General features: G+C 50.4%; 2 protein-coding genes across 2 annotated transcripts in view; one reads left to right on the forward strand and one right to left on the reverse strand.

The window, feature by feature from the left end:
* SHROOM3 (shroom family member 3) overlaps nt 1-23,828 on the reverse strand; it is a 183,867-nt gene that overhangs the window by 48,720 nt on the left and 111,319 nt on the right. The window contains exon 2 of the mRNA XM_032836578.1: nt 5,677-5,805. The gene's annotated coding sequence lies outside the window, so the exon portion shown is untranslated. The remainder of the gene's footprint in view (nt 1-5,676; nt 5,806-23,828) is intronic.
* Nucleotides 6,093-22,264, forward strand: LOC116871488 (basic salivary proline-rich protein 1-like). Its single transcript, XM_032864192.1, has 2 exons — nt 6,093-6,245; nt 21,467-22,264. Exons 1-2 carry the CDS (start codon nt 6,093-6,095, stop codon nt 22,262-22,264), a joined length of 951 nt encoding a protein of 316 aa, XP_032720083.1.

Consider the following 23,828-nt stretch of genomic DNA (forward strand, 5'->3'; position numbering starts at 1 on the left):
GGGGGGGGGGGGGGGGGGGGGGGGGGGGGGGGCGGAATAAAACAATTAGGGAGAATGCTTCTCTCCTATTCACTTTCCATGAAAGAATGCCAAATAAAACTCGAAAAACCAGCCTGGTGAGCTCTCTCTGTGTTCAATAATATAAGCAGTCCCTACTTTCTTTTTCACCTTTTACATGGTGTAAAAGCAAGAAGAACTTCTTTAGTAATAAATATTCAAATCACCTTGAGATCCAGAACACTGTGGTGACCGACGGCCGCATCCTCTTTTTCCTATGCTACGTGTTCTTTTAAGTGATGGTGTCCCAGGAAGCAAGCACTGGCCTGAAGCCCAGCTCCAAACAAAATCCTTGAGTCAAGACTATGTAAGAATGAAAGCTGATTCAGGGGCACCAGGATGGCTCAGTGGTTTAAAGCCTCTGCCTTCAGCTCAGGTCATGGTCCCACAGTCCTGGGATCAAACCCCGCATCCGGCTCCCTGTTCAGCACGGAGCCTGCTTCTCCCTCTCCCTCCACCCCTCCCCCTGGTTGTTGTTTCTCTCTCTCTCTCTCTCTCTCTCTCAAAAATAAAATCTTGGGAAAAAAAAAAAAGAATAAAGCTGACTCAAGTTACTGTGACTAGGGAAAAGATCATCAGGTATTTACACCTGCAACTCTGATGCAGTTACACGATGTACAATGGCCATCTCATAAACTCTTCTTTTCATGTAAATTCAAAGTTCAATGAGAAGATGACACCTTGTCTTTAACACTGAGAATATAGTCACAGGTTCCTCCTCTTCGAACCAATGTTGGCCATGAGAATAGAGAAGCACTTGGCTGTTAGAGCACAGATAATCGTTCCTTATGAGAAACAGGAATGGTGACCGTGGAATTCCCCAGGGAAATGGGGAGGCAGAACCATCAAGGGCACGACACAAAGCGATTGCTAATCTGAATGAGATAAAAGCCAGTCCAAACACCCTCATCATCAGAAATATGGTGACTGTACACCAAGGACAGAGAATGATCAAAAATTACCAGGCAGAAATATTCACAGCACTGAATTACACGAGGGCTCAAAAAATGAAAATTTTCAACGACAATTTAGAAAAACGGGCTTAAACTAACCATGCGGTCATTTTTATTTACGAAGAGATACAACATCGAAGACACCTGTGAAAGCTTCACCATCCAGGGTCCTGCAAAGAAAGCGCTAAAGCTCACGTCCACATAGCAGGGACTTACCTGGGGGCGAGCAGAAGCATCCCAGCTAACAGCCCTCTGGCCAGCTGCATGTCGTATTCAGAGGTGGGATAAAAGGCCATTTCGCCCCGCTACTGCTCTCTCCCTGTCCCGGCGATCCCCTGCGCCTCCTGTCATAGCCAGAACCGCCCTGAGCTCACTAAGCGAGCCGCTGGCCGGGCGGGACCTTCATTCCGGGTCACCTCTGCAAACTGGCCAATTAAAATTCAATTCCCACCCAGTCCGAGTGAAGAAGGGAAGGTGACGCTGGGAGCTTCTCCTGAGAAGACAGCATCTCAGTCAAGAGCGCGCAGCTGAGAAATGCTAGAGTCCCACACTTTGTGGGCAGGAGGAGCAGAGCAGCAAGGAAAACCACCGGCTGATACGATGCCTCAAGCGGGACTGGGCAGCTTCCTTGAATGATCCCTGCCAAACCAGCGCCCTCCTCCGCAGGCAAAAATGCCACTGTCTGCAAAAGTGTGTGTCAACTGCTTTAGGCTTCCCACAGTCTGGGAGGCCACTGCAGCCGGGCTCCAAACCAGTATCACTAGACCTCGTAAGGCCATGCTGTCCTGTAAAGGCCAAGTCGGTGGCCCCAGGAAAAACCTCAGAGCCAAGGGCAGGGCAGCGAGCCTGGTGAACCAGTCTCACTGCTCAACGGAGAATGAATTAGGGGTCAAAACCCGAGCTCCTATCATGGCTTTGCCTTGATTCATTTTCCAGAGCCCAGACCACCATGTGGCAAATGCTTAACAAGCAGATGAGACGGTTGTGATGACGGTGGCAATTGGTGGGGGAAGAGCTGGGAAGTTTCTGAGGGAAGCACTAGCTCAGGAAATCCTGAGTTTTAGGTTGGAACATTTTGTTTCCTTTACCAGCACTCTGAAGTTCCCTGGCCTGGGCTGGACAGATTTCATGGGGACGTTCCTGTTAGGGTAAGTGAGATCGCAGGATTCCTGCTGACAGGTTGGGTAAATGCCTTCAGGGGGTCTATGCGGGAAGGGAAGGTTGGGATTGGATCTGTGAGGACATCAAGCCCTGGGCCACCAGGAGTTTCTCTTTGTCAACCTGGGTCCTTGGCTGGACCAAGAAACTACAGTTAGGGGGATGGAGTTTCTTGCTTTTACTCTTTCATTTTTCTTATACAAAAATGAGAAAATCCTTCCTGGCTATTTTCTCCGCAAAAAAAGGAACTCTCTGCCACTCTGACCCTGTGCACTTGGAATTGGCTCATGACGGGGCACTTTTCAATTCTAAAATCTGTGACCTGACAAATTAGATTTGCTCAACGCCCACTACTAACCTCCCAGCTCAACACTTGGACGACTCCTAAGAAGCTGATGGGCACATCACTTCTGCTCTAAGGGGAAGCCCAGGACATCGGCGCCTTACGCCTTTCCAGAATTCAGCGCGAGATTTAGACCAGAGCCAGCCCGAAGGAGCCGCCAATGACCAAAACCAGAATAAAGTACGCGATCAAGTGACAGTCTCTTTGGATTACAACCCACAGAATAAAGTAAATGTGAAGGAGTCCTTACTGATATAAACAGTTAAAAAAAAGGTGGGGAAACAGAAAAATCCCGATTAATAAATGTAGAAGGAATGAAGGAAATACAGAGTCATCTTAGAATGTTCTAGTAATAAATGTTGCAGAGAATATAACCATATATAACTCCTGGTGACGTCAACCTTGATTACTTGGTTGTGGTGAGGTCTGCCAGGAGTTAAGACATCCTAACATCGCATAATCCCTAACAGGACATGCTCAGAAGGACACATCAATTCTGTGGTAAACTTGGCAAAAATGGAGAACTTCAGTCTAACCATGAGACAACATCAAACAAACCCAAACAGAAGGCTTTCTACAAAATACTGGCCCATACTCTTCTAATGTGTCAAGGCCAGAAAAGACCAGGAAAGCCTGAGCAAATACCCAATATCACAGATGACAGGAAACTGAGGAAACATGACAAAGACAACGTGGAATCCTGGAACAAAAAGGGACAGTCGTAGAAGAAAAAAAATGATAAAATTTAAATAAAGTCTATAGTTTACAAGTCTTAGCGTCTGTAGTCAACAGCACTTCACCAATGTCAGTGTCTTGGTTCTGCTCTTTGGACTATGGTTGTAAGAGTTGCTAACTTTAGGGAGAGCTGGGGGGTGGGTGTAGCAGAAATCTCTTTACTATTTTTGCAACTTTCTTATGAGTTTACAATTATTTCAGAATAAAAAGTAAAAACCAAAATGGGCAGGATTTAAGACCGGAGTATAACTCGATGAGAACCGCCCCAATTTCTAAGTTCAGTCCTACATCAGTGACGCTTAGAGTGCGGACGTCTCTTCCTCTAGGAAAGAAGCCCGCCACTGCCGGGGCGTACAGTGAACTCAGCTGTGGATTCAGGACACACACCTAAAATTCCCAGAGTTTACGGAGTTAGAGGGACATGACTGGGAGCACACTGTATGCAACGCAGAAGTCATGACGTTTTTAAAAGGCAGTGGCTTGCCGATCTACTCCCTGCCAGTCTCCCCTTACACGGACAGAGCACCGCCGGCCAGCTCTGACCACGCTGGTGAGGGCAACCCCGGCTTGTTTTAGAGATAGTCTCTGTGGGTAGGACACCATCTGGATATGCAGTTAGGTTCGTTTGTTTTATCCAACTGTTAAAGACCGCTGTGTAAAATCCTTTCATTGTTTCAAGTTCAAACTCAGGGCTGGAGGTCGCTGCGCTCAAGCAGGCGCTCCTTCCGGCTCTGCTCTTCTACCTGCATCACCCAGGGTCACGGTCCCACGGTTACCCCCAGGGGCCCCACCAGCAGCAACTTGGAGGTCACACCCTTTCATCTTCCTCCTCCCTTCTCCCATCCTGATCTGCTATCAGTCTTCCTCCCAAGTTCATCTCCTATCTTATCTGCTTTCTTGCCCCATCACCACTTGCTTGGTTCGATCCCGATCATTCTCCACCCACCCCCAGCCCCCAAGCTGGCAATTGCAGTAACTTCTTCTGCACAACTCTCTGGCCTTGAGTACACTGGCGTCGAGGCCCAGCCAGCCTACACAGCCCGGCGGAGTCTTGCTAAACGGAAGGTTCTGGTTCTCTACTCTGTGACGACCCAAGGGAGGGCACAGTGCTCGGGGCTCTGCTGCTTCGGGCTGGCCCGGAACAGCCTTTGCCAGCCGGCTGCCTTGTAGCCAGTGCCCTCTGCGGGCCGGACCTGTCCCCGATCAGTATATTCAAACTTCTTTGGAGTCTCTTTTTCGAATGAACTCTTACAGAGAACTTAAATGGAGACGCCGTAAACAGGGAAAAATTGTCTAAATCCAATTTACAATGTCCACGTCTTCATCACGCGAGTCACCGGGTCTGCAAGGAAGAGCCGTGAACTGAAATCGGGAAGGGACGAGCAGCTCTTACTGAGCATTCAAGGCGTGCTGGGCACTGCCCCACCCGCTTTCTGTGTGTTCGGACTTTCCATGCTTTCAGCCACCCTGGGATTAGTTACTAAACTCGTCTCACAGGCTGGAAACAGGGAGCGAGGGTAACACGCGCGCTTACACAAGAAGGGGCAGCATCACGACGGATGCGTCACGACATCTGCTTCCACGGACCCCCCAGCACTCTGTGTTCTCCTGCCCCCCGTGCTGGCACAGACACACGTGGGAACGGACAGCATGGAAGCCACACCATCACCGTCGTGCCCCTGACATTCACCTCCCCTGACACTCCGTCCTCGCTCCCTCCGGGCGGGCTCTGTGCTTAGTGCTTGGCGCATCTCAGCAAACTGAATTCCCAGGGTTTTACTAGGAAGTAGGTCGTCACGCTCAAGGCAAGAAACGGCGGCACCTGTGAGCTCGAAGTGAGCCTGAGCCCACCGCCTCCTCGCTGAATAATGGTGCGGACTCCACAGGACTGGCCTGGGAACTGATGAGAAAGGCCAAGGTCAGGCGTGCCACTGAGCGTGCAGGAGCAGGGGGGAAGCACAGAGACACGGCTGCGAACTTCTACGGGGCCGACTTTATCATCCTACGACGTTCCTCCATGAACGGATGACGAGACGTTTTCATGACTATCAGTCCAAAGACAAATGAGTCTCACTTTAGTGTAACACACTGGTCCTTTCCAGAGCATCGAAGACGTTGGTTCGTACGTTGCTTTGAGTATTTTTGATTCTAGTTTTAAAAGCAGTGGTTGATGTGTCTTTAAAAAGAGATCTGAGTCAAGTGATTTGTGGGAGCCCCACCTCACCTCCCAGGAACTTAAAGATTTCTTCAGAACCGAGTTTGAAAATTACCACGAACCTCCTCGGAGCTCCTCCGGGACCTCCCCGTTCAGCCCCTCCCGACCTTGCGCTCTATCCTGTCTCTTGACTCCCAGCCTTGGCCCCCAGCTCCCTTTTCCCGTGGCCAAGTCCCTTCTCCTGAACGCCCCCCACAGGCCTCCGAGCCTCTTACCTGTGCTTGGGCCGCCGCTTAGCCTCTCCCGACCATGCGGCTTTCCTGTGCTGGGGGCGGGAGGCCGGGGGCTCCGGGCTGCGGTTAGACGTGCCGGCGCCCGCAGGGCCCGGGGCTGCACACGCATCTCTGGCAAAAAGAAAACCAGAAGCTGAGTGCGATGCTGTTCAAGGGCAGGGGCACAAACAAAGCGACAGGAACAACGCGTGAACATGAACACGGGGTCAGAGCAGAGTGGCCGAGCGAGGCGGCCGTTCTCAGCTGCCCCCACTGAGCTCTGCGCCCCAGGGAAGGCGAATCCCCTCCTCGGATCTTCATCCTTCCCTTATGACATCCCTGTGAAGCACTAAAGTGTCCTTCCCCGTCTCCGAAGACCCAGGTTTTCCGACCACAGGGGAGAAGAAGGAGACACTGCAATGAAGGTGAACTCCCCTGTCATCCAGCCTCTACCCATCGGTAAAGAGGAGAAACTGGCCCCCTTGAAGCATGCGGCCAGGCAAGGTGGCTCCCGGGAACCCGGGCCCCGCCGCCTCCCGTCTCAACTTCATAACCAGGAGCGTGACCCCCAAGTGAGCAGCCCCCGCTGCTCGGCCGCGCAGAGGAACGTGCCAACTCTTGAACCTGAGCTATTTGGGATTGTCCAGATGCCACTGTGCTGGAGGCGAGCCCTTTCTGTGTCCGTTAAAATCCATCCCCTGCCCCGTCCCGAACACCATTCCCTTAACGCCTCCGCTCTGCACCCCCCGGCAGTCAGAGGTTTTCAGCCCTGCGTGGCCACTGTGTTCTGCCGGGACAGCAGGGGCATTTCTCCTCTGTCGGAGCATCTCAGCCCCCAAAGTCTGAGCTGCTGTCACTTGGGAACTGAAAGATGCGGGGCAAACTGCCCTCTGAGACTCGGGCTCCGCATCAGAACGTCAGGATGAGACGGTTAGGATGTTAGGAGCCTCCCCGAGCTGGACTCTTCCTGCTGACCAGCCCTGGGACACCGTCCCCTCTGTGCCCCGGTTCTCTCAGCTCTAAAATGGGTGCACAAAAACACCCACACTTCCACGGAGCTGTTGAGAAGCTTAAACGAATTCTGCTGAAGGCCTGAGAACAGAGCCCGGCACATCTTTGGCGCTCAGCAAAGTAGCCAGTAGCAGCAGCCTGTCCTGCAGAGCTGCTCGAAGGGTTTTCGAGGACTCGTTAACTGTCCAGCATCCTGCCTCCACGGGGGACACGCCTGATTATTCTCACCATCATTTACAGCGGTGCCTCCACTTCAGAGCTGCTTTTAGCTAAGATGTGACACCAAAATAGACACAACTAAAGAGACCTGATCTGTGCTGGAAATAAGAGCAGGAAGAGCTCTGGCCAGGGGCGCCTGGGTGGTTCAGTTGGGTAAGCGTCTACCTTCGGCTCAGGTCTTGATCCCAGGATCCTGGGCTCGAGCCCTGCGTCAGGGTCCCTGCTCAGCGAGAGCCTGCTTCTCCTCTCCACCTCTCCCCCTGCCTCTGTGCTCCCCCTGCTTGGGCACTCTCTCTCTCTCTGTGTGTCAAATAAATAAATAAAATCTTAAAACAACAAAAAGAAGAGCTCTGGCCAGAGAGCTGATGGTCGAAGCGTTTTGCAGAATCCATCACGTGGCCCCCAGCGAGAATTACTCACACAACCCTCCAGGGCACCAAAGCCTCTAGCTTCACCGGGGGCGGGAAGGAGGTTCGCAGGTGTCTGACCAGCAGCTGTGTGAATGTAAAGATGACACGAACGTGAGCAGCACGCCCACGTAATTCTGAGAGCAAACTCTCCTTTCTGGCTCTCCTCTGGCTCCCGATGTCTGCGACGGGGAAACAAAGACCAAGCCTGAGCTTTTGTAAAACCTTTGTGGCATTTAATAACTTCCTCATTTTTGGCCCAAACCACAGAGGCTGGCTCTGCCCTTGCCACACCATAACTAAGCCCTTGGCTCTTTCCTTGCCCACCCCCCCTTCCTAGGAGGCACAAAGGGATGGGAGGTCCAGGAGTACCGTCCCAGGGAAGGGCCAGCCGCAAGTGCAGGCCGATGGGGAAAAGATGGAAGCACACTGAACAGGAGACGATCTTAAAAAGACTTCCTCTTTTTAAGGATTTTTAATTTGTGATTCTTCACAACCCTAGGAAAGCAGAGACTAGCACTGCTCTCTGCGGCCACAGGTGGTCCTGTCACCTGCCACCTCCAGGGGACCAGCAGAGGTTGGCAGCTGGGTGTGAGGGTTCGTGGAACCCATGTGGCTTGTCGCTGACTTGCAACTCCTGGGCTGAATCAGAGCCCCGCCTCCCTGCTAATCTTCCCCTCCCCCACCCCCGACGGACTCACACCTGAGTGGGCCATCTGCACACATCATACAAACTAGGACAAACGAGAAAAGAGGCTAGAGAGAGTACAGAAGAACCACCAGCACCCAGAACACAACTTTTCTGCCTTCTGGAAAAATCTGGACAACAAATAACGTTTAAAACATCATACGTCCTAATGAAAAAAATTCTGTAGTGGAGGGAGGCACAAAACAGTCCTGGAATGAGTGTTGGGAGCCCATCACCTTGGAATCCTCCCTTCACCCTTTCCTCACCCACCCTGCCCGCTTCTCCCCCACCCCCCACCCCACACCCCAGCTTCTCTAGTCTGCACGGGGAACCCCTCCGGCTCTGGAATGCCCATTGTTCCCCCGCACCTGAGGGTACCGTGCTCCCTGCCTCACGACGGACTGGCAGGGACACAACCTAGAACGTGCTCTGATCTCATCAGGAAGTGGAGCCCCATGGGGGCTACTAGGGTATCACTTGGCTTGAACAGATTCCAAGTCTTTCCTATAAAACAGTATGTATGCCTTCCCATATATCAGGAGTTATTCTCATAACTTCTCTAAATTTCTTAGCCCAGATGAACAATCCGAGACAGAAAAGTTGTATATCTTGGCTCATACCACACTTGGGCTCACACTCGCTTGGGATAAAAATCACTGACAACCACCTTCTCTTCTTCCTTCCAGTTTAAAACCTTCAAAAATGTTGAGTTCATCCCACAAATTCTATAGGCCTTGGGATTACTAACCCGGATGCGGTCAGAATGGGTGGGAAATGAGGACAGTGGCGACATTAAATAAACATGTTACAAAATAAGCTGATTTTTACTTAAAAGATACTCCAAGGTACACTGTTTTACTTTAAAATACCCAAAGATACACTGCAGAAGCCTTGGAATCAATGAAACAAGTTCAAGTGAAAAATACAAACAGAAACCAAACAGCTCTCCAGTCTGATGGGGAAACTTCCAAGATCCCAAAAGGTACCCTATTCTCCTGGCTTCTCCGTCCTTGTCCTGCAGGATTCAGTTTGGTCATCGTTTCCTGTGGATGCTAGTTGGGGATGAAGCTGGCTATGGATGTGCATTTCCAAGTGCAAGGCACACTGTCTTCCAACCTCCTTTCTGCCGGTCTCTCTTCCACGCGGGCTCAGAAAGGCAAGCGAACCAGCTTGCTGCCTGGCACACAGACGTGCTTGATAATTATTATTTTCAACAGATGAAATACTGCCAAACATTCCACAGATCTGTAACACTTCTTCCTTCCTGACTCCTTGTAGTTCACTCAACTTGCCGGCAAAGCTAATGAGAATGGGGGGTGGGGGGCTGTGTTTATACTGCTTCTGCTCTTCTCCAGGCTTGAGATCACAAATTATTGAGTGATGAAAGAGGACTCAGAGCAGACCTTGGAAGGTTTAGCAGGGGCTAAAAAAATTGTGATCCGCAATCCCAATGTCATCTTTCTTCTCCAGCTAAGAAACAAGAAATCCAGGCCAACCCCCTACGTTCTACTTCCCATGATGGGTACAGTCCTACCCCCTCCACCCCCCCACCAACCCCAAATTCATAACTCTTGAATATACACTGGCTGCTTTACCATTTGGTCTTTTAATAGAATCATTCAGTACTTTCTGAGCTTTCAGCCAATATTAGAAGAAAAATTCCAGATTATTCTGTTCTTTGTGACTCTCTTGAACTGCATGAAAACTGAGGAAAGCCTGGGAAGGCTGGAGTGGAAGCTGGAAGGGACTGAGCCAGGCCTTTCAAATAATCTCTCCAGATCCCTTTAGATTCCTGGTTTCTATTGAGGTTAAACAGTTTTATATCGTCTTGCAGTAGAGCGGCCAAGAACCGTATCTCCCTAGCATGGACCGTTACCACGTTAGGGACACGCTGGGTTTATCTGTAGAACCATCAGTTTCTTCCTTTTTGTGGTGTTTCACCCAATGGGGAACAGCTACCTCACTGGACGCTGCCACTCCTGCTCCCTTTAACCCAGCCTCTACCCAGCAGCCAGTGGTATTTTTTAAAAAATGGAAATGGCTTGTGCCGTCCTCCAGTAAAACTGTGCAGCTGCTCCCCACACTTCGGGTAAAATCCAAGTCCTTCCACGTGGTTGTTGAGGCCCAAGTGACTTGGCCTCCGGTCCTCCCTTCCACATCCTCCTCCCACTCTGCCCCGACCGCACTGGCCGGCCTTGAGCTCCCACCGAACTCTCCACCTTCACACATGCTGTTCCCTGCCTGGAACAGTCTTCCTCCCAATTCTTACTTGGCTGGTCCTCCTTGGCCTTCTGGTCCCAGTCGAACACCAGAGACCACCTCACCTACTGCCAACGTCTCCTTCCAGGTACCTGGTCCTTTCCTTCCTCATACATGGTCTGTTCCTTCTACCCAACAGCAGGCTCCGGGAAGTCCGGGCCCATGGCTGGCTGGCCTTCCGCTGTTTTTCCACCAGCATGCACCTAAGGCTGGCCACAGCGAGCGGCTCACAGGAGGCACATGATACAGACTTGCTGAATGGATCATGGGAGACCGTACAGGAGTAGTAACTGTGCGACGCGTCCAGAATGGAGTTCTCTGCCCGCCAACTCTTAGAGGTATCTACCACACATGGTTTGGGGAAGGTGGGTCTCTCTTCTTGTCATTGTTTTCTCTACACGACTGTCAGCCAACCTCTTTGTGAAAGTTCACTTTGGTCCTATTTGGTCCATATCTCATTAGCAGTGGCCTTTTGTGGAGTAGAGAGGACCGGCTTTGGGGCACGTATGGTGCCTGAACCTTCCAACACACACACAGTTGGCAAAGCTCTGTGCAGTTTGCTGCCTTATGTTTGAAGCGGTCGGATGCCTTCGGAGATTAAGCAGACAGAAGTGCATTGATACGGGCCTGAGTTGGTCCTCACAGCCCTTTGGAGAAATTCCTTTGGATTTAGGCTGGATGTGTGAGTGTACTCATTTTCAGAATCTGCCTCACTAAAAGTCATGTTCTCGGTTTCCTGGGTTTCTTTTTCTTACCCTGTCCCGTGTCCATCACACATGAAGCCGGCCTAACTCTCATCTCTCCTGCTAGCAGGTCTGAGTGTCATTGCCACAGGCTTCCCACGCACCTGCCCTCGGTCTCCTGGAGGGGAAGAAAGGAAGCCCAGATTCTCAGCTCTTCTGGTGTCTGGAAGAACATTTTCAGAACTGATGCCCTTGGGCACAGATCTCTGTTCTTAGCCTAACACAGGTGTTCTCTGTTTTCTGATGACACAGCCATGAGCATCGTTTTCACCCTATGAAAAAGACACTGCCCTTTCTTTCAAGGCCCGTGCCCCTGTTCCTGGCCTTCTGGTCTGTACTTGTGTGTACACACATCTTCTGGGTCACTCGCCTTTCCTTACTCGCCTTTTTCGCTTTTTCAATCATTAGTTACCATCTAGGAAGCTCACTCTGTATTGTCTCAGGCCTAAACCCTAGCTGGTCTTTCCACCATCGTAGGCACATCCCTGGCTTGTGCTTAAACACCTCTTCCTTCCACTCCCAGCCTGGTCGGTGGCTTGCAGACTGCAGGAGGCCCCGCAGCACTTCCGTCCTGCAGACATGGGAACGGGAGGTCGCAGACCTGTGTGCGTTTGTCGCTCCTGCTCCGGTGGCTGCTTTTTCTCGCTTGGTAACCCTCGACACCTCCCACTAGATGCACGTGCACAGTTAATACCACTGGCACTCAGCGTATGTTGGATTTTTGAAACCATAAGCTTAACCATCTCCAGATCCTAGCCAATGACTTCTTTGTCAACCTATGCACCAAGTCTGGAAAAGGGTGGGTGGGAAAAAAAGCCAGACGACTGGCCAGATCTTTTAACCTAAAGAGTAAACACTGAATCTGCTTCACATTTACTTTTGACTCCAATCCCTCCACCCACTGAAGCCGGCACATACACAGGTAGCCCAGAGCGAGGACGTAAGAAAACCCAGGGCCCTCATGCAAGGCCTGGTGGTGAAACTGAGGCTATCTTCAGCACTGCAGGGGTGAGGCTGTCTTCACCACCGGAGGGGTTAAGGGCCCTTGCTGCAAGCTCTAGGAGCCCGCCCTTAAATCACCTCTCACGAGCGGCAGACTGTGTGAGTTGTAAGAAAGTGGATCCTGGAGCTGGCTTCTGTTGCTCTAACGTGGGCTCTACTGCCTAACAGGTGTTTGATATCCGGCAGATCACTTAACCTCTTGGGCCTCAGTTTCCTCCTCTGTCCTCTAGAATAATAATAGCAGTGGCGGAGCGCCTAGGGTGGCTCAGTGGGTTGAAGCCTCTGACTTTGGCTCAGGTCATGATCCCAGGGTCCTGGGGTGGGGCCCCGCATCGGGCTCTCTGCTCAGCAGGGAGCCTGCTTCTCTGTCTGCTTGTGATCTCTGTCAAATAAATAAAATCTTTAAAAAAAAATAGTAGTGGCATTAAAGGGTAGTTGGGAGACTTGTACAAGCTGATATGTAAAAAGCACTTAGAGCAGAGCTTGGCAACAAGTGCCAACTTCGTACCAACAGAACAGAAACTTTTGTCTATTGCGCACGTGCTACGTACAAGATGCTATGCTTGAAGAACAAAATTCAGCCAATTTTTTTTTTTTTCTATTTGCAACAGTAAAGGATCCTCATTACAGACAAAGCAAAATAAGGGGCGCCTGGGTGGCTCAGTCAGTTAAGCCGCTTGTCTTCGGCTCAGGTCATGATCATGGGGTCCTAGGATGGAGCCCCTCATCGGGCTCTCTGCTCAGCGGGGAGCCTGCTTCTCCCTCCTCCCCAGGCATACTCTCTCTTGCTATCTCTGTCCCTATCTCTGTCTCTCTCAAATAAATAAATAAAATCTTTTTTTTTTTTTCAAAGCACAGTGAAGTAAAACAAGTAGAGAAAGGAATGGCTGAAGGCCACGCCCTCTCCACACGGGTTCTGAGGATCACGGGCTTTGAATACATTTTTCTTAGGAATTGCCACATGCCAAGCCATGCATGCCTGGCATCTCCTCCCCATCACCCTTTTGCTACTTACAGGAGACAAAAGGAGCCTGGCGTGTGATAACCACCATGAGACGCGGCTGTCGGAAAAACCAGGCACCCGGGGTGTCTGGGTGGCTCAGCGGGTTAAAGCCTCTGCCTTCGGCTCAGGTCATGATCCCAGGGTCCTGGGATCGAGCCCTGCACCCGGCTCTGTTCAGCAGGGAGCCTGCTTCCTCCTCTCTCTCTGCCTGCCTCTCTGCCTACTTGTGATCTCTCTCTCTCTCTGTCAAATAAATAAATAAAATCTTTAAAAAAACAACAACAACAAAAAAATTGAGTCCCTGGAGCCCTCCCACATTAGGCTCTGGGCAAGACCTCCCTCCCCTCCTGCAGGCAGTGGAGGGGCTCTGGCTCTGGAAGGTTCCTGGGGTCACAGTGTGATCTGTGGGAGCCAAGGTTTCACTCTTCACATGCAAAGTAAGTCGCTCCTGTCCTAAGCCTGCCTGGAGAAGGGGGGTGGGCATCAAAACTGGAAGTGGTGATTGTCATTCATCGAGGGAAACAGGTCCCTTGCTAAATGTGGCATCAGCTGAGGAATCTTAGCAAAAATGAGCCTACCCCCCCACCCTTGTTTGTGAGGAAGGCCTAATCCTCACTTTGCCCAAGAGGATTACTGGGTCTTAGAAAGAAGCTCACACGCACTGTTTTCAGCTCCTGCCAACTGCGTTTGTGTCCACAATATGCAAGATTCGTTCTGCTGTTTAGGGTAGATAACAGACATTCCGTGCTATTTAAGTGCCTCCAAATCACAAACCTGAATGTTTCCAACTTGCGCTCTCGCCCAAAGCAGGAATCCGTCTCCCAAGCTTTCCAGCAGCTGTTGCTTTCTGTTCTTGGGAAGCAGGTCTGCATGCAAGGCAAGGTACCAAAATGCAATCTGTTTTTTGCTTTTGTTTTTAAAGATTTTATTTGATAGGTGAGAGAGAGAGAGCGAGCGCGGGACAGCCCACGTGCAGGAGCAGGGGCCGGCCGGCAGAGGGAGAAGCAGGAAGCCCCATGTGGGGCTCCGTCCCAGGACCCTGAGATCTTGACCTGAGCTGAAAGCAGCCACTTAACCCACTGAGCCACCCAGGTGCCCCCAGGCAGACCATCTGTGGAAAAGAAATTGTGGTTTACAATATACCTTTTCAAGGTGTTTCTAACTATGGTTCCACAGGCTGAGTTTCTACTTGTCCCCAACAACTTTCCTTTCCTTTGGTTCCTACAGGATTAGTGTAAGAGGTTTTTTCTGTTTGTTGTTTGTTTGTTTGTTTTTGTTTTTCATTCCTGTATATCCCCACTCACCCCAATACTACCCTGCCCCTCCAGGGGAATTCCGGGCCCACAGACATGTAACACAAAAGTGGGACTGACATAATCTATGTCTTGAGGTGAGCACAGCATTGTCAAAACATCATTTTAAAATATTAAGAATTGGGGCACCTGGGGGTCTCAGTCAGTTAAGCGTCTGCCTCCAGGTTATGGGATCAAGTCCTGCATCAGGCTCCTTGCTCAACGGGGAGCCTGCTTCTCCCTCTCCCACTCCCTCTGCCTGTGCTCTCTCTCTCTCTGTGTCAAATAAATAAATAACATCTTGGAAAAACTTTATTGCTAAAAATGCTCTCATCTAAACTTTCAGCAAGCTGTAATCACTGATCCCAGATTACCGTAACACATAATAGAATGCTGAAAAAGCTGGAAATATTGCGAGAATTATCAAAATGTGCCGCAGTGACAGGAGGCAAGCAAATGCTGTCAGGAAAATGGTGCTGTCGGGCCTGCTCAGCGCGGGGTTGCCACACACCTTCACTGTGTAAAAGCACAGTATCTATGAAGCACAAGAAAGCCACGTGCAATAAAATGAGGTTCGCGTGTGTTTAAAAGGCAGAGCAGGTGGGGAAGTGAGGGCTCCCTTTCCTCTGGGCAGAGCCGGTCCCTCCCCCTCCAGGGAGCACCAACCGCAGAAGGAAATGGCGTCAGGCTGGAGTCTGGCAGGTCAAGGGGGAGCTAGGCCGGTCCAGGGCAAGAAAGACCCTGTACATCACCCCTCATCACCCCTTCCTCAGCAACCCCAACCTGCCAAGCCTGGGAAAGGTACAGAATCCGTGACAAAGAGAAGGTGCTGGGCTGTGACCCCATGTCACCAGTCCAGCGACACAACTGTGGCCTCAGCCCACCAGACCTGGCTCAGTGGGGGAGGCAGCCTGCGGCATTCCAGCTGCTGGCGGGAAGAGGTAACCATGGGAACTGACACAAAGGGCTTAAAGTTGAGGGGCAGAGGCTGGAGGCAATGGTGAAGAGGCAGAGAGGGACTTCAAGTGACGGTCCTGCCATTCTCCTCACTTGAGCGACTCCCGTCTATTGTGAGTCAGACTCAAAGCCAAGTAAGGGCAGAGCAGCCTTAAAGGGTTGGGGACAGCCAAGGAGCCAAGATTCTTGCAGGGTTTTCCTCCACATTTCTTTCTTCCCCTTTGGAGAGCAGAACCCCAAGAGTTTCATCTGCCAGGAAGGTGCCCTGTGACAGTGTGGCCCACGGGGGCAACCTGGGCTGCTGCACAATGGCCTGCCTTCAGGTGCAGGCTGCGAGCAACACTTCCCAACGGGTCTCCTCCCCACACCCAAGTGGCAGCCCGCTGCCTCCTGTGGGACTTGCTCTGCCTGCTGGAGAGCTTCTCCGGTGGGTCTGTAAAGAGACCAGGCACCGTCTGGGTAGTTGGGGGAAAAGTCCTGATGTTCTAGCTGTTCTGCTGCACTGCAAAGGAGAGGCTTGGACAATGAGAACACGAATACAGAGTATCTTGCACAACAACTAGGACTTTATGGAAATGGGGGGTGGTGGGGCAGGGGGAGTAGATCTAGTGCAAAGGCTCTCATCTAAACAGGAAATAGTATCTATAATTTATTTAACTACATGTTCCCCACAGGCCTCCACATATTTTTTTTAAAAAAAGATTTATTTACCCATTTTAGAGAGGGGTGGGGAGGGGCAGAGGGCGAGGACTCCTCAAGCAGACTGCCTGCTGAGCGCAGAGCCTGAGGCAGGGGTTGATCCCATGACCCAGGAGATCATGACCTGAGCCAAAACAAAGAGTCAGCCGCCTAACTGACTGAGCCACCCAGGTGCCCCCCACCCCCACGTTATTTTAATTGGCCAATGTGACCTAAAGCTTCATTAAATCAGTAGGGTTCTCAATGTACACTTGACATTCATTTTTCCAGTCTAGCTCAGGGTTCTCCAGAATCTATTGAGGAAATGCCAACGGAAATAGGGAACAGAAACACCCCAGTTCAGTTTACTTTCCCTCTTACCATGACAGGGCTTTGGAGACCATCTTTCATCTGGCCTTCCTTCTGGAGACCAAGGTAATAACACAACTATGTCAATCCCTACAAGGTCTTCACAAAATCTAGGCAAATTCTAACAGGTGGCCTAGTTCTCCACCCGTCTTTGTTTCTGGATCCACTTCTTAGTTGGAGCCACTGGGGTGATAGGAGGCTGAAGGCCAGGCTCAGAGAGGGCCACTGATGGGCAGACTTTGGAGGGCCTGGGGAAACATTCATTACCGCCTTCCTGTCCCCCCGCCCCGCCGTGGTCAACCAATTCCTCTGTCACCAGCGTTCCCTTGCATGCACCCCATAATGGTGGCACTAGCCCCACGTACTTCAGTAATTAAATCTTAAAAATAATTTTACCTCAAGGGGAAAAGCAGGTGACCTCTACCACGGGAGTCATCGGCTAAGCAGCAGGACCCGGTGGAGTTCCAACCCTGCCACCTCCATGCCCTCAGCAAACTACCGAACCTCTTGGGATCCAGGTTTCCTCACCTCTAAAGGGGGATGACAAGAGTGCCTCCCTCACAGGAATGTGAAGATGCAAGATTCTCAGGCACTGCTTCCCTCTTAGCAAGTACCCAATACATTTCCGAAATTAACACCCACCAGGGCCAAGCTCCTTACTTCTACATGTGTTTTGTCATTTGATGGTTAGAACAGCCTCAATCTGATCGCATGAATACCTCTTCCAAGGTATTATCACCACCGTTCTACACATAAGGGAACTGAGGCTCAAAGAATTAAGAACTTGCCCTAAACCACTGGCCACTAGGAAAGCTCGGGATTCGGGTGGGGGGAAGGGGGCTCTCCATCTCCGTGGTCTAGGACCTTCTCACTATACTGAACTGCCTTTCTCTAGAAGAACATGCCGTTTTTCTTATTTTTAGGAAGATAATAATAGAAAACCTTAGCAAGTAACTCTGATGTTTAAGAAAACACTTCCAATGGCAAAAACACAAACAAAACAAACAAAAAGTCCCCAAGAACAAAAAACCAACAAGAGTAGCCCAAGACAGAGCCCTCTGCTCTGAAAAAAAGCTCCAAGAGAAATGAATACACATTCACACTTACAGTCAGGGGCGTCTGCGAACCTGAGCGTAAAACATCTTATCAGTTGTGATTGAATTCCCAGGGCTAATATGTTCTCAGTAAACGTGTGATAAATGTTTACTGAATGAATTACACCAACCCAACAACAAAATTCCTCTGTTGGAGTTGGCAAGGTACATAATATCTTTCCTAAGCACTTTGTTGAACTCAAATAATTGAAGCTTAATGGATTAAGTAAACTATTATCATATTTACCACTCTGTCCAAGGTATCTTACTGCAAATTCAAGTTAGTTGGTCCCTTTGAAAAGAAGCACAATATCAACTTGATACAGAGTTCAAGAGTTTTTGTCTACCACCATCTTTCAAAAGAGGGTGTAAAATGTAACCTTTTCACCTGGGTTCCCTTTGGAAGCCATAAACTTGGTCGTTAAGCTTCAACAAATTTCACTAAACCAGTCCTCAAAAACAGAGGGGTTTGCCTCATGGGTATGTCCTCTCTTTTTACCTCTGCTGGCAACAAAAAGGCCCACTGGTATTTTGAAAAGGTAGGCTGTAGGCAAGAACTTTAAATTCCCTACAACCTCCAAGAAAGAACTTACTAAAAAGAAGATACATCCAATGCTAAGGAGATCCGTTAATAGGTTACAGGATCCTTCACAATCTTAAATAAATGAGATGGCTTTTACAAAAAGTACAGATAATTTTATCAACACCAAAACCACCACATTTATATTTCTCTCAGGGCCTGGGAGTACTAGGCGACATTTACTGGGTCCTTACTAAACCAAGTACTTCCATTATCGAACTCAGTCCACACAACGACTCTATGAAGATGCTTCGTTATTGTCCATTGTTTTCAGGTTCAGAGGCATTTAATAATTTCCCCAAGGCAACCTACACCGAGAGGCAGAGATGGGATGTATATATACCCTTGTCTGGCTCTAGAACCTGTACTTTTCTTCTTCTAATTGAACTAATGCTTTGCATACAATAAAATGCATAGGCCCTAAGTGTTCAGTTTGATGAAGCCAGATTGTGTAGAACGAAGCAACCATCACTCAAGACGAGACCTAGAACTTTCCGTTGCTCCAGAAAAACCTCTTAAGCCTTTCCAATCCCTCCACCCCCCAGAGGCAACCACTAACTTCTCAACCACTAACTTTTCTACCATAGCTTAGTTTGGCCTGTTCTAGCACTTTGTAAATCGAATTGCTTAGAAATTCTTCCGTGTCTGGCTTCTTTAATATAATGGGTCTGAGGGTCATCTAGCTTTTGATTGCTGAGTCATAGTCCATTGTACGGCTGTACCACGGGGCATCCATCTTCTGGATGGACACAGGGTTGTTTCCAGTTGTTGGCAATTATCAATAAAGTTGCTATGAACATTCCGTACAAGTCTCTTTGTGGACATTTGCTTGCATCTATCTTGGGTAAATAGCTAGGCAGGGGAATGAATCGTGGGTCATGGGGTTGGTATATGTTTAACTTATAACAAACCTGAAGTTCTTAACCCCTATACTCCCTCGGAATGGCACTAGCTTATTGACATTTGATATGTCCTCTTCTAGGACGGGTTCCCTGAGGCCAAAGAACCCATCCCCATCCCCTGGGCTGCCTCCGCCATAGTCAATGTCTGCTGAACAAACGAAAGACCGTGGTGACACCCCTGTTCCTTCTTTGGGCGTTACCATAGCATCAGAAGACGTGCTTGGCATGTGTGGAGGAACAGGACACCGAAAGGGTGTGAACGGAGGCAGCACTCATTCAGGCAAAGTGGAAAACTGCCCAGCCGCGAGACTCTTGACTTCCCCACTTTCTTTTCGGCACCACCTTTCTTAGAAAGTGAACCCTCCCCGTGATCCTCTGGGGAGAAAGTGTGGTGGCTGCTCCTGATTAAGTGACGTTACGGAAAGGGAGGAAGGTGTCACCGCCACTGAGGTCACACCGTGCTTAGAATTACAGGATCCTTCTGTCAAGTGGGGGGTGGAGGGCAGAGGAAGCCGCAGCCCATGAAATCCGGACCTTCTGCAGGAAACCGGCAATAGGGCAGCCCCTCTGGCCCAGGGGAGCAGCCTCCGATAGAAAGTACCGGAATATGTGCGGTTTGGGCAAAAGCGCTACTAAAGAATACATTCTGAGGAAAAAAGGTCAAATGGAACGTTGATGTAAAAACGTAATCAGATTTAACAAACAAAATAGGAAACTGGAAAGAAGGTTGCATCCAGAGTGGAGAGAGCTCTCGGGGACATCATCCTGAGATTGGAGGCTATGACACGTACACCCCTCCCCACCTGAGGCAGAATCTGTCATTCCCATGAATCAGTTCATTCCTTTATTTTAAATCACACAACTTACACTATATTCAACCTATGACTTCTCAGAAAGTAATTAAATCGCTGCTGATTTTCTATCCATAAATGGAAAAGAACTGGCAGGTCCTAGGGATAATTATAAATCTTTCTTCCCGAAGGAGGATCTTTGTTTTACATAAAACAGGGCTTCCCTGGGCTCAGGAGCTCAAGACCTGTTGGTCCCAGGTTACTGAGGACTGAAATGCACTTAGAATTCCTCACTTGGGGGTTTAGAGAGGTGACCCCATCTTCCTTTATCCAGACAGTGCTGCACTGAAAGCAGATGAATGTTTATCCTATTCTTAAAACCTCCAGGGAAGTAAATTCTCCACAACATCCCTTGGTAACCTTCTCCAGGGTTTTATCAAGCGTACAGTGAGGAAGTTCTGATGTAGACACCAATAAAAATATTAAGTCTGTGAGCCTAGTGAGCTACACGCACCGGTAAGGGATATGTTTGGGCCCTTTGCCATAATGGCAGAAACATGTATTTACAAAACAGGCTACATAAACAGAAACCATTTGTCAGGAACAGATGTGGGAAGTTGATTCAGGAGAAACTGCCACAGTAAATTTCATCCCATGAGCCACGTGAAGAAGTTATTGTTGGTTAGACCCTTTTTTTAAAGTGCAAGTTTATTTCCTTGGCGTTTCCTAGTTTAATTCCTAAACCAAATTTGTTAGCAATTAAAAAAATGTCCATAACTGCAAAGTTTTCAAATGACTAGGCTTCTATGAAAAACTAGGCCTTAACATACAATATAAAAGTTGTTGTTAGGAATAACCGTTTACTGCTTTCTCAGATCTGTGCAGTCCACCTTTTCTGTAAATGATCATGTATACTTTCATAATCAGAAAAAAAAGTTGTAAGACAAAAATAGCCATCAAAGTTAATTAAAATGTAAACCCACTTCTGGTGAAGTTATTTACAGGCGGGATTTAGCTATACATCTAACACTTCTAACTGGAAATAACGAGCCTTTAAATATTAAATCAGTACAAATAGGAAACGCCCAGAACAATCTTTATGAGCCTCTGCCAAGATTTCCTGTAGCCCCCTGACAGCTCACAGCAGCTTCTCCATGGAGATCATACGCACGCGGGTGCGCGCTCTCGCCCAGCCCAAAAGCCTCCGTGCACAGAGGTTCATCACAACACTACGATTAAAAAAAAAAAAAAAAGTAATGCCAGAATACACCAGGGAGAGAAAGAGACAGACGTACTCCATACTCCCCCCGCCCCAGGATGCTCCCGGCATGGAAATTCTATAAGCCCTCCCACACCCTTCGGCAAAGCACTTTTATCCCTTGGGCAACTCAGAGTCACAAATGTCAGGTCTCATTTCATTCTCATTCTGTAATTTCTGCTACATGGACGTGGAACACACCTTTGCAAAAAAAAAAAAAAAAAAAACTGCCTTAAGATCTGGAACAAGTTGGGGGCGGGGAGGCGTGTCCCTCAAAGCCCATTTCCCTTTCCTAGAGAAACCAATCCGGCAAAGTGACGAAAGGCAAGTCGTCCTCAGCTCAGTAGGGGCCCCCACGCGAAGCAATTTATCAAAATTAAAACATTTCACAGATCATTTCTTCCGAAAAGTTTTCATGCTGTCAATAACCTGCAATTATTTTCCTCTTGGAGTGGCAGTTCCTGCTGCCATAATAATAATAATAAGCCAACCCAGGCCCGGAATGTCAGGGGACCCTCGGGGCGCTCCCCCACCCCGCAGCTGGCGGGCGCTGGCCGGGAGAGCCCGCCCTGGGACCGAGCCTCACGGTCTTGCACAGTCGCCCAAGGGGACGGAGAGAAACGCCTTTTAGACCAGACCCCACCCCGCGGCCAGGCCTCAGTGCGCCGGGACCGCGCCGGGACCGCGAGCCGGGGGAGCGGCCGCCACCCGCACTCACCATCGCCGCTCGCCGGGCTCCCGGCCGACGCCAAGTTCAAACCTCGCCGCGGCTCGGAGGAGGCGGCGCAGGGCATCGCCCGCGGTTCCGGCCGCGCTCAACAATGGGCGGCCCGGCCGCGCCCTGCGCCCCGCGCCCTGGCCCCGGCTACTGCGGCTGCCGCGCGGCGGGTGCGGGGCGCGCGGCTCGGGGGTCGGGATCCCGGCGCCGGGGCCCGGGGGGTGCGGGGGCGCGCGACGACCACGCCTCCCGGCCGCGGGGCCGCTCCGGAGGGGCCGCGCTCGCTCGGCGCTCGCCCCCAGGTAATCCCGCAGGCGGCCTCGGGGATTGGCCCGGGCGCTCAGGGCCGGATCTGCATGTCAATGGCAGAGGCGGTCCCCGAGGTCCGCGAGCGGACTCGGGCGGTGGAGAGCCGGGCTCCCCTCGCCCCGCCATGGCCCTCGCGGGGCCGGGGGGACAGCAGCCGCTCCCCGCGCCGCCGCCCTCCGCGCGCGCTCGGAGCCGAGCCCTGCCTCCCCCCTCGCCCATTCCGAGACGGAGCGGACCCGAGAGCCAGGCGCCGACTTCAGAAGCCCGCGCTCGCTTCCCGGGGCCCGCGCGGTCCGCAGCGGCTCCAGTGACGCACGAATGAAGCGAGGTAAAAAGTTCACAGCTTGGAGGGGGAATTAAAGAAGCTCACGTTACAAGGAAATTAACCATCCTTTCCCTCCGTGTGTCGTCTTTTCGGTATCAGCCAGCGCGGGAGATCCAGGCCGCGGCCGATCGGCGAACCCCGCAGCAGCCTCCCTTCCCGGCCGTTTTGTCTCGGGAGCTTCATCGCGGGGAGAGGCACGTGATTGCGCCGGCGGTTAGGGCTGTCCCTCCCGGCGGCGGGATCCAGCCTCGCCAACGCTGGGGCCTTCCACAATGTGCACATGTGCACTTGTTCTGCATTTGTGATCTCGCTGCCCTGTTAATAAGATTCTTGGGGAAGGTATGCGCTTGTAGTTTCATCTTTCTTCAAAGCCCTTCCAGCCTCCTTCAATGGAGGAAGGATTTTTTCCTTATGGTACCTTTCTTAATTGCTCTCCCATGTCATCCCCAGAGGTGAAGATAACAGAAGGGTCTGAGATCGGTTTTATTTCTTCTCACTCAAGCGGAATCCCCGTTGTTAAATTTTCAGGTTCTGTATTTAAGGCAGTAAGTACACATACAGACTCAGAGAAGAGAATGCCTCATTAGGTAGGAACTAGAAGCCCGAGTTCCTACCTCATTAGGTAGGAACTAGAAGCCCGAGTCTTTACAGGGCCGTAGTCTTTGTTACAACCTGGCCAAATGCAGAAGCAGCGGTAGCCCCCACAGCAGGATCACAGCAAACCTCTACTAAAACCTTTACGGACAGGCTTCCTTCCCCTTCATACTGGATGCAGTCTTCCATATGGTATTACAAACTTGCGCAAACACCTGTACACCTGCCCCATAATCAACACCCCACCACACACACACATTGCTGCAGGTTGGAAGCTGGGAGGCTCACGTTGCCTGCCCCGTGTTTGACGTCCCCTGGAAATCTAGTTTTGGGTGAAAGTGATGTTCACAACCTCAGCTTTAAATAAGTGGCCAGCCCTTCAGTATAGACAGCACGTGGAGTCTGCCACCATGTTGAGGACTTGAGAAGTATCAGCTGGAAGACACAGCCTCGAGCTCCGCAGGCAGAACACAGGAGACCCGTTCTGCTGCTGCTTTTTCTTGTTTCCTGAGGGCTCTGGCTCCGGTGAAATCTCATGAGGGTGGAAGAGATCCTTCTATTACTGCACGAAATAGCGCTTTAAATTGGTGATTAAAAACACACTTTAGGTCCAAATCTTACCTCCTGCACAGCCTATATTATACCAGGGAAATCCATCACTATGATGGAAATCCCTGGGCTTCCCTTGTACCACACATTCTGGAGCAATACTTTGACTTGCATCCGTAACATAGAGGCATTGTTGGATATTTGTAGATGAAGGGAAAAGAACCTGTCTCATGGGATCGAAGCTGAGCCTGGAAACAAAGAAACCCCTATGCAGAATGCCACTAACGTCCCTGCACAACAAGGGCAAGTTCCCTCATCTCACCCTTCAGTTCTGCTACAGAAGGGTCTTCCTCCAGAGAGCAGAACTGATAAATGACCTTGGAATGGCTCCATGTATCGAGAGGAGG

This window comes from Lontra canadensis, unplaced genomic scaffold (assembly GCF_010015895.1).
Source record: "Lontra canadensis isolate GAN:19392208 unplaced genomic scaffold, GSC_riverotter_1.0 scaffold1, whole genome shotgun sequence".
NCBI lineage: Eukaryota > Metazoa > Chordata > Mammalia > Carnivora > Mustelidae > Lontra > Lontra canadensis.